Raw genomic sequence first — 18,413 nt, 5'->3', positions numbered from 1 at the left:
TCCTACCGTGGTATTCTGCTGTCCACCGAACCTACACAATATACTCATACATCCTTACACAACCCCTGCTCCCAATACCTTACCTCATGGCTCATACCCCTGTAATAGACCTAGATGCAAGACCTATCCCATACATCCTCCTACCACCACCTACTCCAGACCGGTCACTAACATCACCTATCCCATCAAAGTCAGGGCTACCTGTGAAACCAGTCATGTGATTTACAAGCTAAGCTGCAACCACTGTGGACATGACAACCAACAAGCTGTCTGTCCGCATGAACGGCCACCAACAAACTGTGACCAAGAAACAAGTAGACCACCCTGTTGCTGAACACGCTGCCGAACACGATATCCCTCATCTCAATGACTGCTTCACAGCCTGTGCCATATGGCTCCTTCCCACCAATACCAGCTTTTCCTGAATTGCACAAGTGGGAACTCTCCCTGCAATATATCCTTTGTTCCTATAACTCTCCTGGCCTCAACCTTCATTAGTCATTGTCCTCAACCTTCAGCCACTTCTCTGTTCCCATTCCAGTACTACACAGCCCTCTCTTCAACCCATACAATTTTTACTTGTCTTCTCTTTCACTACCTCCCCCTCCCCACTCTCCATCTAACCTGTTAACTGCACCTAGCTGCCCTACCCTTTTTCCACCTTGTCCCTGCATTCTCCCCAGTAGCACTCACTGTCCCCCACCCCTACCCATCCAGACTCATAACTGGGTGGTAGTCATGCCAGTGTAAAAGGCTGAACAGCATGTACATAATTTGTGGCATATGACATTTCATTTCACAGGTAGCTCTCCCTTTGAAGGTATATGTTTTACCAGTTACAGGGGTGGAATAGGTGGTGGTAGGAGTGTGCATAAGGCAAGTATTGCAGTGGGGATGGTCACAGGGGTAGCAGCCATAGTTATTCTAGGTTTGTTTTCAATGTATACTGTGCTGGGACTAAATATCTGCTAATGCCATATGTATGATCATATGTCAATGCCCACCACACCTAAAATTGTTTTCATTGCCCTCCCAAGCTCCACAATATCATTTTCAGACTCTATGCTCCTTCTGCACCCCCCCCCCCCCCCCCTACCCTATGGCTGCTACCCCTGTGACCATCTCTGCTGCAAGACTTGCCCTATGCATCCTCCTACCACCACCTATTCCAGCCCTGTAACTGGCAAAACATATACTATCAAACAGAGAGCCGCCTGTGAAACGACGTGTCATATACCAGATGTTATGTAAACACTGTTCGGCCTCTTGCATAGGCATGATTACCACCCAGTTACTAGTCAGGATGGATGGGCCTAGGCAGTGTGTGTACACAGTTAACACACAAATCCTGTTGCAGAGCATACTGTACTTACACTACAGTCATGACCTCGATGCATATTTCACCACACGCCTGCCACACAATAGTTTCTCGGATCTCTGTAGCTGGAAACTAGCACAAAAACATTTTTTTGGTTCTCATCAACCACCTGGCCTTAATTTATGTTAATTTCTCCTGTCTCAGAATTTCTTCACAGCAACTACTCCTTTCTTAACTACATTTCAGTTTCATTTTCTGACCTGTCTATTTTTTACCATCCCCCCTCTCACCTCTGTTACATACACTGCACTTAGCTTTTCACTCTTATTAACTCATGCACAATGTTTTAATAGTAATCTCTGTCTTGCATATTTACCCTGTAAGCTTTCAGGTTTTCAAATCTCATCCAGCACAGTCTCCAACAATCAGTCTTTCCTTCTCATCCTGTCTGGTAAGTCTCCCCTGACCTGACTTTCTGGGTGACTTTCCTATTACTTCACACAGAAATTTCAGCTTTAGAAGTAGGTCCTAGACTAAAGCTGTCCTCAACCCATAGTTCCTTTCACCACATGAAGTACCATGGGTGCAGTTTTGTGTAATTGTTTTCAGTGTATATTTTGCTGACATTTAATATCTGCTAATGCCATATATATGATCATATGTCAATATAATGGGTTTTATTATTTTTGTGCTTATGGCTATAAGACTGTGGTATGATTTGGTCATATTCTCATTCATGTTGTTTTTTCTTTCCATTACAAGTCTTTTACAATCATAAGTGGATCAAAATTGGGAAAACAGTTTCAAAGAAAAACTTTTTCAAGGCTGGGTGGTTAAGTGCCAGGCTGCAAGCCCAAAGGTCTTGGTAAATCCTAGGATTTTTATCTGTCACTTACCACCTCTTTTATCTCTGGCAGTGTCTGTTGATATGAAAATCGCCAAGTTGCAGCAGGGTTCAGAATCCACATCAAACTGTAGGTCCCCCGATAACTGGCTGCTTTAGAACACGGCATTAGTAGAACCATATCTTCTTTCCACATTGTTGTAAAATCTGAACAAACATATCTTTTGTGAACATATGATTCGACACCATAGGTTCCCAGCTCTTGCAGCACTACTTCTCATTATGTGCTGCAAATCTATCTATCTAGTACTTTTTTTTATTTTTTCCATTGGATGGTCTTCTTTGTCCTGATTGTGCTAGGATCTGGTTCATTTTGTACATTCATTTTCTTACCTACCAGCTTTCTACAACTTTTCATTATTATACGGCCCCCTTGTTGGGTTTGACTTGCTACTTCCTTTCTAAATTTTACAGAAGTACGGATCGTGCAGGGAAAGTCATTCAACATGGCGTATATTCCACCTATGTGCGTTTGTGTCTTTGCACCATTCTATCTTGCAATGGTTTCTGTGCCCAAAAACCAGCACAATAGCCATTCTGTTGGGTGGAGAGGGTCTCAAAGTACCTGTGTGGTGATAGCTCCCTGAACACACAGACTGACTGCACTGTTGGTGTTTGAGCTGGAAACTCCCCAAATAAGCCAAGGAGTACATGCCCATCAAGGCTGGGCATGTGGAGACTCCGGCAATGGTTTACTGACCATTAACTATTGCTGTGGCTGGGTGGCATCCATGGGGAGAGCCCGTATTCAGAATGGTGTGGTACCATGGCTGAAAATTTGCACACAAAGCAAATTAGACTTTCTTCTGCTGGTGGTCACACAGTCTCTTCTGAAGCAAGACTTATTACACTTTGGAGAGGTATGCCTCCAAAATGTTCCTTCCCCTGGCTACGACATGGAAGGAACTTTGGGCTCAGAGACAGGGTGAAAAATACTCCCCCCAGTACTTGGTATGTTCTAGGACACATGGGAATTCCTCTTTGACCTATAAAGCCTTTGTTCTTTATTGAACATTGAGGACACATTTGGGGAAATTTCAAAAACGAAAAGTGGCTCCGTTCTACTTTAAATGGCTTCTGCCACTTTGTCGTGGGTGCTGCTCACCTCCAACAAGCAGGATGATGATTGTCATTATAGTTGCACATAAAAGTCTCAATATATTACAAGGTATCATTTTTCATGGACGAGGTGTGCATTTTGTCATTGTGCTTTGGGAACTAAAAGACAACAGAGTGGATACTGGAGCTTTCATCTTAGCCTTTAAAGGTGACTCATTCCCTGAGAAGGTGAAGGTGATGGTGTGTCTTTGTGATGTCAAACTGTATACTCTTCCTCCCACGCAGTACTACAAATGTGTAACATTTGGAGACATGTCTTTACATTGCAATACCAGCTCCGTCTGTAGGAACTGAGGCCTTCAGTTGCATGTAAACCCTCCTTGTGCCCCTCCCTCCATTTGTGTCAACCGTGGGGAGCACAATTTCCCTTGTTCACCAGACTGCATAATTTTCAAATGTGAAAAGAAAATCTTGAAATATAAGTCCCTTCCCTGCCTCACATATCAAGATTCCAAGAAAAAAATATGATCGCCTACATCCTACACATATGCCAGTCCTCTTCAGTGACTGTGCTACACCCTCTGTCTCTTCTACATGTGGCCCTCAGGGTCACCCGACGGCACCTGCTCCCCTGGTGGTTCAGGGTCCTCCTCCTACTGTTTCCCCACATCCTCTCTAGAGTGTAGATTCCCTCTCCACCAGGGATGTTAGTCCCCAGCCCCAACTGGAGAAGCAACAACCTCTGCTAGCACCCAGGAAGGGGTCCCTCAGGACTCTCATCTTTAATGACTCTTCTGATCTACAACCAAATGCTAGCCAGTAGACGAAGGAGTTGGAGGTTGTAGGACTTCATGTTCCTCGTGTGTCCCAGATTCTGTGATAGACAAGTCCTCACAGAATTCTAAATCGCCTAAGGACAATAAGTAGTCCTCACCAAAAAAAGGGCGATTCTGATGGACCCCATGCCGCCAGACCCCACATTCCACCTCTGTATCCGAGGCAGTGTTCCTGGTAGCCCCTATGGATCCGGACTCTCCTGCCTCCAATGAACCCTGATTTGGAACAAGTGGCAAGGTATATCTTCCCAAACAGTGGCAGCAGGTGGCACTGAGGCAAGACTTGCCTCCTTGGTCCCTTCATGTCCCCACAGGATACTTTAGGCTTGGTCCTCCACTGAAACTGTAGCTGTTTTTTCAACCACTTGGCTGAGCAATGACAGCTTTTGTGTACTTGCCCTGTTTCTTTGCATTGTCCTTCCAGTAATGCAGATCCCTACCCTTTGCAGCTATTGGGGCTATTATAAGAATCACACTGACTGTGAAACAGCTTTGGGTGGTGTTTGCAGGTACATTCAGGACTCTGACTGCAGCAAATACATGCCAATCAACATGACATTGGAGGCTGTGGCTGTGGCTGTTTGTGTGAATCTATAACATATCTTCTTCCCAATGAGGAAGTGTCCCAGAATAGGTTGCGTAACAGTTGTCTCAGCTCCCCTCACCCTTTCTAATATAGGGTGACTTCAGTAACTGCAACACTTCGTGTGGTTAAATCATGACCGTTGGCCACATTAAAGCTGTTAAAACTTGTTGCCCGCAGGGCTCATTCTTTACCTTAATACTGGTGTTCCCACACACTTCAGTTTGGCATATGGGTCTGATTCGGCCATTGACCTTTCCATTTGTAGGCCAGGTCTTCTCCCATCCATCCACTGGAGAGTCTACGATGACCTGTGCTACAGTGACCACATTTTCCAATCGTTTTGACCCTCCCTTGGCATTACTCATTGTGATGTCCAGCCAGATGGCCTCTCTCCAAAGCTGATTACGATGCTTTCATGACTGCTGTTGCCCTTAGCATCCCCCCACAAGGAGGTATTGATGCAGTTTGCAGAGCACAACTACAGCCATTGTCGGCAGTTGACTCGGTGATCCCCTCTTCCTTGGGATTCTCTCAAAACAGTAAGTCAGTGGCTGTGCTGGTACCTTGAATCTTGGCTCCATCCAAAGGTGGACTTTGCCAGTGCAGTTCTACTGCTGACAATTTCGTCTGCCTGTTGGTCAGTTAGTTTTTGCCCCTTATCAACATCTTATGGCCCTGTTTTGATTGTGCAGTCTACAGTGTTACCCTTCCTGTATTCTGACAACTATTGCATGTACTATTGCTCCTCAGCTGTGGGTGTTGCTGAATGCCAATTGTATGGTGCCATATGAAAGGTGCAATCCTGGGCTCTCACTCGAGACTTCATTTTCCACTGCCAAGACGTGTCATGCACTTCAGTCCCCATCTTACTGTCCATCCTCAACCAGAACTCTACACTGAGGGTGAAATGCTCAATATTGTAGAGTCTTATTTGGTTTAGGGATTGGTCTTTGATAGCCAGCTGTCGTGGCTTGCCAGTCTTCACCTACTTAAGCAAACGTGCTGTTAGGAGTGTTACTCCTAACAGTCTCCATAATACCATCTGGGATGCAGACTAGTCTACACTTCTGTAGCTCTATGAAGCTCTAATCCAGTTTCACCTTGGTTATGGGAGCCTGAAATATGGCTCAACACCACTTTCAGCTGATGTGGGGTCCAACTTGAGAGAGGTGCCTTTTGGACAATCCCTGTGAATAGGAGGCTGGCGTGTCTCCATTACAGATCAGGTACCAGCAATGGCTGCTCATTTATGCAATACACATTTGCTGTTCCCCTGAGCATCTGAACTATTGTGTTTTTTCCCCTCGTGGAGACATATTTCCTACAACAGAGGCCAAGGTTTGTAGTCATGATCGTAGTTTGCATACAGAATGTTTGATCTGAACTCCATCTTTTCCCCCCACTGTCACCTGTCAGGAATCACATGTGCCCTGTCCTTGGATCTATCTCGACTTGTCTTTTGAACTGAAAAACTCGATCGCTATGGTTTTTTTGCCACATGTTCCTGGACATCCTTCACGTATTTCCAGGTGCAAACGTGATATTCACTGACAGTTCTACAGTTGATAGATGAACCAGATTTGCCTACACACTTGGAAGATGCAGTGAACTACACTCCCTACTGAATGGATGCAGTGTATTGCAGATTTGGTGACCGTTGTTCAGACCCTCAATCACCTTTGGTATTACACTGGCGAGTCATTGTTAATCAGCAGTGATTCATTGAGTTGAGCTGTAATCCGGCTGTCAACCAGCACTACCTTTGGCACACATTTGTTATGACTATCCAGGTTTTTGCTGTATGAAACCCACCATGCTGGATGCTTGGTCATCTTTCTATAGACGCCTGGTCTCGTGGAGATCCCTTAGAATGAAAATGCTGACCGGTTGGCCAAGTTGGCTACCGGGATACCAACTTTGGAGATAGAGATATGGGAACTGGACCTCCAGTCAACTCTGTGCCGACAGTTGTTGGAGGCTTGGAATGCAGATTGGTGTGGTCTGATTTCTCTGAATAAACTGCAAATCGTAAAGGAGATGGTGACCATGTGGCAGTCTTCCCTTCGTGCTTCTCACAGGGAATCTACTGTCCTATGCTGGCCAGTGGACGACTCCAAAGCAGCTGATCTGATTTTATGTTTTACGTGTGAAAGTGGTTTTCACTCCTCTCAGTGGCATAGGGCACTTGCTCCAATCCAAGGGGCCCATGGCTGCACTTGCTCAGTGGTCCGCCCTGCCTTCTGCCCTTACCACATTTTTAAATGAGCGTAGATTTTTGTACCTGTAACTGGTTAACAGACTTATTGTCATTGTTGTCTTTCCTGAGATTTTAACACATGTTGCTAGTGTTCTTCTGGTAATGGAGGATGTGGAAGTGCTGTCCAGATGCAGAGAATGTGTGTCCAGTTGCATAAATTGTCCCAGGGGCCTTCAGCTGCTTTCTGGGTTGGGCTACTCTTCCCCCTTCATTGTTTTAACACTCTCTAACTTGTACTTACTTATGTCTGTTGGCTGTCTTGATTCTTGGATACAACTGAAACTGTTGGGATTTGGCTTGTGTTCTTCCCGTCTAGGGACTATTCCCCAGCTTGACACACAAAGGGTTAGTGGACTGATGACCTTATAGTTTGATCCCTTTAACCCCATCAGTCCATCTATCTGAACAAACACCCAGAAAAACACAAATTCTGGACAGCCATAAAAATTTTTGAATTGCCGTTTCACATAAAAGAATTTCAAGAGTCCATCATGATTATACATTATGTCCATATCATGTGCATGTTCGTGTACCTGCTGCTCTGCAAATGAATCCTTATTCTCTGGATTAATTTACACACACACACACACACACACACACACACACACACACACACACACACACATGCAAATTCATCTTTGCTTGCCAATGCTTATAAAAGAAATTGGGGGCCATTCACATCCACAGTACTAACTCCATTGTATGGAAATCCCAATAAATATTTTTTTTTCTGAAAGTGTGTTATTTGTATTGACAACTGTTAACTTAGATTTTAACAGTTCTTGTGACAATGCTCTGTTTTGTTAATAACATAAAACAGCTCCTGGGAAAGCTCTTTCTCCAGATAATGTTGGTAAACATGGTAAATATAATACTGAAATGTGACTTCCTGACAGATTGTTTACTTCCTTAAAGTTCAACACTGTTGTCTGATCTTGTATTTGTTTGCATAGCCATACAGTGATATTTGGCCAGTGTTATTAATTTAAGTAGTTTTTGAAGCTATTGTACTCCAACTGTTGTTTGTAACAAGCCGTATCATTTTCTAATAATCTTTTACTCCGTTGTAGATTACCTTTGTATAAACTCCTTAAAAGTATTGTGTTAGGTTGTTTCATAATTAACACTAGCTGTCCAATACAACTATTTCATAAAAGTCAAGTCAGTTTATAGATTACACATTTATTCAAAAGTCCTTTTTTGACTCTTTTTATTGACCATATAACAAGTGCTAATAAATTCTGCCTATATCACACTGAATGTTCAGGAAGCATACAAAGTGTTGGTTAAAGATCAGAATGGACCTACAAGAAACCTTCAGAGGCACAAGAACATGATGAGACTACCCAATATGTATGCGTATCATGACTATGTTTCCATGTGTTTTTGCTGTTTGTAATAATTACATTAATAAAATATATTTCAACATTTCCAGATGAGGATACCAACTGAACATTTCTCCAGAGTACCTGTCTTTGCTTTGAGTCCGGGTCTGTCATCTCCAGAAGAGGAGACAAAGGAGTCATTTCCTCGGTCGTTGATGTCACGACTTATGGTTCCTGACACAGCAGCACGAAATAGTGTTGGGAGTGCACCATCCAGTCCACATCTTACAAGAGGCGAATCAATGTCTGCACCACCTTCTGCTATGAGCTCTAGCATGACGGGCAGCATAGAAGGACCACAGTCGTTACCTGCCATGAGTCCTGCATCTACAGCCAGTGAAAGGAGGTATAATTAAATCTTATTCATTTCCTAGGTGTCACCTGCCTGCTAAATATATCCCACACTGTACCTCTACAAATCTCTCAAATGCAGTATGTTGCTATGTGACTTCATACAATTCCAATGAAACTTTGAAACTGAAGTAGCAGCTTATAATTTTACTTATCTGTGTCATCACCTGTTTGGCATCCATAGTTCAACATCTTTTCCAGTTTAGAGAGAATTACACGATGTATTTATATGTTTCACTAAGAAATGCTGCTTTTTATTCTTAAATGTTCATACATATAAATTATTTGACAGTATCATTGCAGACAGTATGATGGGAGGAAATTAACTAGTAAAATAATATAATACTTTGTCTCCGTGTGTAGCATGGATTTTGGAACTGTAACAAATTATTTAAGTACACAAGCAGGAGAATGTTAATGACATAGAAAGTATGTTCTTTGGTCTGTAGCACTGTAGATCAATAAGTATGTGAATTTTCTTGTACAGTAGTTGATTTTCAAATGCTTACATTGCTTGAATGTGTATAAAAGATCTCATAAAAAGAAAAGTCTTTCATGTTCAGCTAATTGTAATTATTTAGTGGACAAAAAAATCAGATTTCAACAAAAAGCATATATTGGATAAATACTGTGAAACAATACAAAATAGGATGACAGCATGTGTGCAATCAGTAGTAGGTTAGAATTCTGAGAAAATGTGGTGCATCTGTGAAGGAAACCACATACAAGATGCTAGTGTAACCTATTTTAGAGTACTTCTCCAGTGTTAGGAGACCTTAACAATTAGGCGTGTAACAGATGTTAATAGAATTGAGACACATACTGGTCAAATTGTAATTGATAAATATATTTCATACAAAAATGTAACAAACATCAAGGGAACTTAAAAAGAGAATGATTACATGGGAGGCAGCATTGTTTACACGAAACCCTATTGTACAAAATTTAGAGAACTGGTTTTAGAAGTAGGCTGTACAATAATGGTTCTTCCACCATTGTTCGCAGGAGAGCTTCTGTAAAATTTGGAAGGTAGGAGACAAGGTACTGGCAGAAGTGAAGCTGTGAGCATGGGACGCGAGTCGTGCTTGGGTAGCTCAGTTGGTAGAGACTTGCTCGCGAAAGGCAAAGGTCCTGAGTTCGAGTCTCGATTCGGCACACAGTTTTAATCTGCCAGGAAGTTTCATATCAGTGCACACTCCGCTGCAGAGTGAAAATCTCATTCTGGATTGTTTATATTGTTTAAAGATCATGAGAATAAGTGCCCATGGTAGCAAGGCCACAGACATGGAGAATGTTAATGTACAGAGGGGCAGCATCCACAGACAAATGCAAGAGGTATAGTGATGATTGGGCAGGAACCGTAAAAAGATGGTGGATGAAATAATTAGTGTCATAGATATAGCAAGTGAGTGTCTTTAAGACCTGTTGGAGATGAGGGTCATCAAAGACGAGGATCTTTCTGTATGGTCATTATGACCAGCCACAAAAAGGGAACTAGCACGTTTTGCTGTGAAGTACTTTGGGAATGAGTAAGAGGTGGGTGTCGGAGGTTATGCTAATATGAGGGAGGCCAGAGGTCTGAGTGACCAATGTTGCAGATCTAATGTTTGAGTAGATGGTGGAGGTTGCATTGAACTCCAGGAATGGGATTGTATATGTCAGGTATGCAGGCATTGGTGTCAGTATGTTGATGGAGAGTCTCTCTCTCTCTCTCTCTCTCTCTCTCTCTATCTCTCTCTATCTCTCTCTCTCCCTTTCAATTTATGATCAAAATGGTGGAAACCTTGTTTAAAAGTGTCCCCAACTTTTTATGCTAAAACTGACAGTGGGTCAGAAACTGATATTAGGATGGTCAAAAAGGAATATTTATTATGTTATGGTCACACAACGCTTTCATCGCATAAGAACAATGTAGTTAATAGTAATTGTTCAAAGCGATGACCATGAGTCTCGATGTATATGCGGTGTATACAGTTATGCCACACTCTCACAAAGATCCCAGGTGTCTGTTGTAAACTGAAACTGACAGTGAGTGATAAACAGCATATACCCCTAACCACCAGACAGACATACTGCACATAACTTAGCTCATAGCATATGTGTGATGTGACAACGGCATCCATTGCACCGGCATGTTAACCCCTCCCCCTCCCCCCCCCCCCCCCCCACACACACACACACCCCTCCCTCATCCCTACTATCAGTTGTCCATTGCATCAGACAGCTGGCGATGTGTCCATCGTGAGGTGTGTTACTGTGTATAATGCATGAGATGATAAGATGGAACTTACTTGTGATTAGGTTTGGCAGACATGCATTTAATGTGTGGTGCAGCAGGATGCAGTGCCTGTAAAGCATCACAGATGTACAGAGGATGTTTCCCAAACAGCCATCATCCTAAGTGGAAGAAGTTTATCTTTATGGATACCAACTTACGAGAGACAAGATCATTTACACCACAGAGATCCAGCCAAAGTTCCCACCAAAGACATGTCGGAACAACCTTTGAGAAGATGGTATTGGATCATGTGACTGACAGTCCAGAAGTAAGCACCAACCAGCTTACCCATAGAATGCACACTTTGAATGATACAATGTGGAGAGTACTTGTGGAACATGTATTACACCCCTAACACAGAGCATGTGCAGGCATTGGGGTCAATGGACTTTGAGACTCTTGTTCACTTCCTTCAGTGGATTACCCACCTCAGTGCTGTAGTGCCAGACTTCTTACAGTTTGTATTCTTCAGAGGTGAGGCCTCATTCACCCATGATGGTGAATTAAACAGCCACAACAGCCATGTCTGGAATGGGGACAATGCCAGTGCCCATGTCACTCACATTGGTGGCTACCAGCAATGATTCTCCATCTACATATGGGAAGATAACCTAATAGGACCTCATTTGCTGCCTCCCCATTTGACTGTTCCATTTTACCTGGTGTTCTTGTGAGTTGTGCTGCCACAGTTCTTGGAGAATGTGTACACCTTGATGTCTGTGGAAGGATATGGTTTCAACATGACAGTGCATCAGCCCACTTCGATGTTAATGCCTGCAAGGACCTGAGCAACATGTACCATCATTGTTGGGTTGAAAGCACCTGTCATGGCCAGCATGATCACCAGATCTCTCACCTCTGGACATTTTCTTCTGGACGTACATCAAGAATTTGGTATAGAGTGGAGCAGAGCTTCATGTACCTTTGTCATGCATGCATGCATGCATGCATGCATGTATGCATGCATTGAGACTGGCAGTCATCACTTTGAGCATTTACTGAGAGCTATGTTGTTGTTATATGGTGTGTGCTGTGTACGTCCATAACACAGTTAATATGCATTTCCAGCCATTGGTTCCCTATCTCAATATAATCAGTTGTCGACTCACCATCACATGTTTCAATTTGACTCAAAAGATTTGAGACACCCTGCATAGGGAGAAAGATAAGATCAAGTGTGACTTTATGGTCATGAATAGCAGTTCATTCCATAACAGTGATTTTTGACTCAGTGAGAACAGATTTAGGGAAGGAAGGTGATGCCAGATTGGAAGTGAGGGTTCCCTAGAAGATTAGTGTCAGGATGGAAGGGGTGAAGAACTGTTGTTCCATGGAGGTTGCAGTTGTTTGAGTTGATGTTCTTCAGTTCGATATTGGTAAGAATATGATGGGTACTTCAATGCTTCCGATAAAGGGAATGAATGAAGGAAACCTGGTCCTTCACTAATCCTTCCTGACTAAACTTGTGCTTGGGGTTACAGATAATGATGTTGAGAGTAGAGTATTGAACTTCTGAATGGGTCAGGTGTTTGGTAAATTGGTTAATGAAAGTGTTGAGAGGCACTCCCTTCCTGATCTACCCTGCCGCATGTATTCCCAGAAACTTCATTCATCCCAACATTCACCCCAACCTCCACCCCACACATGCAATAAAACACGCTGCTTCTAAACACCCTCTCTAGACCATTTTCCATCCTCATTTAGTTATTAGCACTGAATGTCACCTGTCTCCTCCTCCACTGTGCCCCCTCCCTGTCCAATCCTTGCTCCATACATTGTACACCCTCCCAGTTGACACACACATTTCTGCTCACCCTTTTCATGTCAAACTAAGTGACAACTTTTGGATAGTCAGTGTGTCTGTTTCTCCGGGTGGGTGTATCATGATGTTTATGTTAGTGAGTATAAGCTCGAAAGCTAGTGAAGTCTGGGCTTTCAGAATTGTCTATGACACATTTCACAGTCAACTACAGGTGACCAGTTGCCTTTTTTAAATTTTTTTTTTCCGTCCTAGATTTCCGTTATTGTAAATTCTTATTTATATTTTTAGACAAGAAGGTTATCCCATCATCTCACTGGTATCAAGCCCAACACCTCATTTCTAATCCTCTTGGCCAGCCACATTCTAACCCGAAACTCTATTTTTCCTTCAAAAGGAAGATTTCCTATCCACAAAACAACTTAAGCCATTTGTGGTTTGCCAATGACAGCCTCTACTCTTTTCTCCAAAAATCTAAAATTTACTACCAAATTTGCTTCAATTGGTCCTTCTCAACTCCTCAAATGACTTCATGAAAACTGCAATTAATAGCAATCACACCAACCACTATTACATTTAGACAGTTGTCACTAGTTTAACATCAAAAAGCCCTTTCCATACATCTGTAATAGGCAGCAGGAGTTATGTAGAAATAGCTTTGCAAACAATATGCTGCACATCTAATCCAGAGACAATTTCCCACACTATCTTTCCTATGACATTAACCAATCCATCACTACTTTGGACCAGTCACTGACCAATATTTCTCTTATCACTCGGGCTTTGAAATACTAAAACAAAACCTTCACAAAGGCTTTGACTGCGTCTTGTCATGTCTGGAGAGGAGATCAATCCAATCCAATTGCTCTCATTTCGGCATCATGTAGAACAAAAGATAGGAATGTATAGTGTGAAAGAAGCTGCAATTGCAATTATTATGAAGTGTCTATGTGGAAAATTTAAATAACCATCTGCCTACCCAGAAAAATAACTTGAGCACCCAGTTTTTAAACATGCTGGAAACCACTACCCTAAAAATACAATAGTTATGCCAATACCCTAGTCATGAGAGGGGTGCAGGTTAATGATTTCCAAATCCTCCTCCTACTAACTTTCTCTGTGAGACATTTGATTCCTTTCACTTATTAAAATATCCTGCCCTATTATACCATAATTTCAGTCTGGATTTGGCTTATTCCCTGTGTCACAGGCTGTTGTGTATTAAATTATATGAACAAGTCCTGCAGATTGATATCATTCAAAAAAATTATTCATCTGTGAGACTTATGAGATTATGTTGCTCAAAATATATATCTAGCAGCAACACAAGTCATTTAACTTTGGAGTGTTCCAATGGCCTGAGGATTTGCACCGTATAAATAGATGTTTGTTGTGCTGTTACGTTTAGTTCTTTTGAATTATTTTCACATTCAGGAATAGTTCTCGTTAAAATTTCATTTTCCAAATGTAACAATTTATGTTACAGGAGTATGTTGAGCCGATCAAAAACACTTGGGCGACCTGAAACCAAGAAAGATAAGCTGAAGGGCCTCCAGATGACAGTCTGTCATGACTGCAAGACGATGGTCATACAGATTATTAAATCATCACGCACAAGTCGCAATAATGCCATTAGACACCTTACATTAAACCTTTCTCCTGTATACTGAAATGTTAAAGATGTGTAAAAGTTGTAAATATCCTAGATGAATAAAGATGTCTGTACCTGCACTTGACCTGTTAAACCCAGGGTAATATTGTGTTGTTAAGGACTTTGTAACTGGAGCCCAGCTATTCTATATCATCCCAGCCATCAAATGTATATTGCTGTTTCTTTACATAAATAGCAAAATGAAGGCTGACAACTAAATGAAGGTGCTGTGCAACCCCGTGTAAATAATTCTGTACAATAATTTAAAACTGTAATCATTTTCATTTTCTCTCATTTCCTTATTTATTTCTGTAATTTTGTTTGTCTGTCGCACATAAATGTGTAAAACTGCATCCCTCAACATTTTGTTGAGTGAATTATGGAAGTGTTACAAAGCATCTGAGACATAAAAAACATTGCATAATTTGCTGAGTTGACTTATATGGTTTAATATTTTGTTCTGTCATGTTACTGAAACCTAAGACAGGCATAACATGTCTGTTGTTCTGACAGTGTGTGTCATTCTTGGTCCTCACTTAAGGAGTTTCATGAAAATTTTGAATCTCTGGAGTGTGAGAATGAGGTTAAAAATTTCAGGGTCATTCACAAAATTAAATTTTCCACACAGTGACTGCAGTTATAGTATCAGTGATACATTGCTCTGAATCTCGGAGAAAGGAAGATCTGAGATCTGAGTTTCATTAACGTTCATGAAATGGTTTTGTAAATAAGGCATGGAAAAGTGATGACTGTAAGAAATGAATGTATCTTTTCATCTTGTTGAAAAATCTGTAGAAGTTAGGTCTGTGTCAGACTGGTTCTTTCTATAGTTGTTAGTGGTGAAATAGTTCTGGTGATCATTCCTAAAAATATATGTCTAGAGTAATGTGATACTAATATTTATTTAAGACCTAATGAATGATCTAATTTGATAATATGCTGTAGATACAATGTGTGAAAGCATAATATAGTAGTTGTATCAAACAAACTGTTGGGAATAGGAGATAATTGTTGAAGAGTACACAATCAAGTGCACAGCTTTTTTATTTTAAGAAAAATCCTGTAAATCTCCTACAATGGCCTTCACATATAAGCTAGTTACATTGTTTAGATAAAAGGAAAAGCTGTGAAAATGTAGTACTTACAAACACCCTCCTACACAAGATATTGTGCAACAGAGAGATTCAGGCACTTTGCTTTACCATATAATTTAATACTGCATATAGTTTGTCACAGCTTGATCTGAATCCTGTTTGTATAATTTTTCATAGAAAATTTTTTTTGTGCCATTCAAAAGTACAGTAAACTTGGATACAACCAGAAATGTTGAATAATTTTTTAGAAACCCACAGTATTTTTGTATAAATAGTGTTATTACATTGGGATTTACGTTACATATGAGATTCTCCACACTTCAAAATTGTGTAAACTGTCTTCGTACAGGAGTCCAGAAAAACATAGGCAGCACAGCAAGGAGAAAGTAAGTGATGACTAAAAAATCAAAATTGTCAGCATAGACAATAATGAAGAGATGAGTATTTTAAATGTGAAGGATGATAAAAATAGGATCGCTATATTTTAATTAACAAATGTTATTTTTATACCTGAATTGTTGTATAATTATTTGCACTCTGTTGTCATTTAAATTGTTGAAATGGTTGTCACATTATTTTAAAACAATTTCCACATGAATATGATCTGCCTTTTAGATGTGATTCTCATCCTTCACCTTCACTTTCATAAGTCATACCCTTGATAGGAGTGAGTGTGGAAGGAACACAGACATTCGTAGTTCACAACAGTATATGCCTCATATTTGTACATACATGTGTGTACGGTTTTCTTCTACTGTAATGAATATGCTCATTTCCTGTCCTGCACATTGTTATTAAAACTGTGTTCCCTTCAATAAAAAGATTGAGTTTTTTAATTGAATGATCACATGATTTTCCATATCCATTCTGATATTTTTTAAATAAGCCATAAATAATTAAGTAAACAACAATGTTCACATTCTTTTCAAGGTGGTGCACAAGAAGTCAGCATATTTCTAAATTTAAACAACAGAAGGAGTAAAAGTACACCAAAGTTTACAGTTGAGGTGTTGAGCTGTCAACAGCAACATAGCCTAGGTGTAAATGTTTATTAATTATTTATATGCCTCTGAGTTGCTCAAGACCTCAGCTGTACAATGAGTCCAAGAAAGATACTGTTTTCACAAAGTGTGCACAGAATCAGCCAAGTGCAAAATGTGTGCAATACGTACGTTTACTCATATATAAAAGCCGATTTCGGAATTTCCCTTTGTGAGACAATGTACAAGAAGCGTGTTCCAATTCAAAGTTCTAGATTCGCTTACATTACTGATCACATCGCTTTTGCATCAATATCTGTTTATATTGCAATATATTGTGAAATTTCAAGCATTTAAGAGTGCTGCAATAAACTGGTACTGTTATTGTCAATTGTAGGCTTAAAGTTGTTGGAGCTCCTATTAAATTTTTGAGAAAAGGAGGCCTAACCTTGTAAATTTCATTGTACAGTTACTTCAGAAACAGGCTATTTTTGAGAGTTTTTGGATGCTTAAAAAAAAGAAACTATATTTTCATAAGTTACTGGAACGAGTGTTTTGGACACGTAATTTATTTTTTTAGCAGGACAGTGTTTGTTGTTTGCAGTCCTGCCAAGAATATATCACCCCCTAAATTTCATTGGACATCAGTGCAAATAAATGTTTGTTTTTGAGAATTTTCAGAAGCTACCATTTTCCTTTGCATAATTCACAAGCACTTTGTAGTCAATCAGCATTTGTGATTTAGCAACTGTAGCAGATTTTCTAACTAACATATTTTGTTACGTCTAGTTTTCCCTTAAGAGGAGTTGCCTTAATATATTATCTACATTTATCATAATTAACTCTGTTTTCGAATTTGCAGTCAACTATAACTAACCTCAAAATATTTTAGAAAACTAGTAATTTCTACCACAGGTTCTTGTGTTCCCTTGATATAAATTTCATTTTGTATATTTGCTTTAGTTCTTATTGGGAATTAAGAATGTCTTAGCTCAACAGATTAAAAGATAATCAGCAGGCTTAATTTAAAGTTCTTTGTTCACTGCCTTGTAATACATTGTACCAGCCAAAATGCAGCCCCACTATGAATGTTGTTCTCAAACACAGGATGAATTGGTTGATATTTGTAAGCAGCTGGAAATTGCCAAGACTACTGTCAGACGATTGGCAGCTGCTGCAAATCTGTGTGTTGAAAGAGCTTCCAAGAGTCATGCTGGTACCTAAAGTATTATCCTCTCTTGTGGATCCTGCCTCTTCTGCAGAAAGTACAGGATCTGTCATTACCCGTCCACTTGACTTTGAGTGGCATGTCACTCATCGATCTAGGTGTCCTGTACAGGGTAGACGGGGAGCAGGGAGGATGCGGTGTTGTACCAATCCCTCTAACCAACAAGTTTGAGGTGCGCTCTCTCTCCCTCTCTCTCTCTCTCTCTCTCTCTCTCTCTCTCTCTCTCTCTCTCTCTCTGAGCCATTGGGACACATTTCATCTGTTTTGGGGAAACCCGTTTTGTCTGGTGTCAATAGAAGGTAAAGGCAAAAGGATAGGGCTCAGCAGTTCAGATATACAGCGAATGATGATACCCCTTAGGGAAATGGTAGCAAGGGACAGGGAAGGACATCAGATGGACTCATTGTGTATGTCTGGGGGGTCTCATTCAAAATGTTGAGGAGGCTATTCCGGCAGCCATTGAGGCAACAGGCTGCAACCAACTGGAGACTGTGGCGCACGTCGGAACAATTGATGCCTGTTGTCTGGGCTCCGAAGTCATTCTTGGGTCATTCCAGCAACTGGCAGAGAAGGTTGAGAAGACCAGCCTTGCGCATGCAGTTTCAACGAAGCTCACAATTCACAGCATTGCCCCCCAGAACTGATTGTGGCCCTTTGGTTCTGAGTCATGTGGAAGGACCAAACCAGAGGCTTCAAAGGTTCTGTGACAAGGTAGGCAGTGACTTCG

At 41.0% G+C, this 18,413-nt stretch overlaps 1 protein-coding gene across 4 annotated transcripts in view; it reads left to right on the top strand.

Annotated features, from left to right (window-relative positions):
- The window catches only part of LOC126187507 (protein spire), an 806,238-nt gene extending 789,924 nt beyond the window's left edge, over positions 1-16,314 (top strand). For all 4 annotated transcript variants that reach the window (XM_049928627.1, XM_049928629.1, XM_049928628.1 and 1 more), the window contains 2 exons: positions 8,396-8,691; positions 14,220-16,314. In XM_049928627.1, the coding sequence (XP_049784584.1) occupies positions 8,396-8,691; positions 14,220-14,403 (480 nt within the window). In that variant the 3' untranslated portion in view covers positions 14,404-16,314. The remainder of the gene's footprint in view (positions 1-8,395; positions 8,692-14,219) is intronic.
- The last annotated feature ends 2,099 nt before the right edge of the window (positions 16,315-18,413 follow it).

This window comes from Schistocerca cancellata, chromosome 5 (genome assembly GCF_023864275.1).
Source record: "Schistocerca cancellata isolate TAMUIC-IGC-003103 chromosome 5, iqSchCanc2.1, whole genome shotgun sequence".
Classification (NCBI taxonomy): Eukaryota; Metazoa; Arthropoda; class Insecta; order Orthoptera; family Acrididae; genus Schistocerca; species Schistocerca cancellata.
This window is presented reverse-complemented; position numbering and strand designations above follow the sequence as displayed.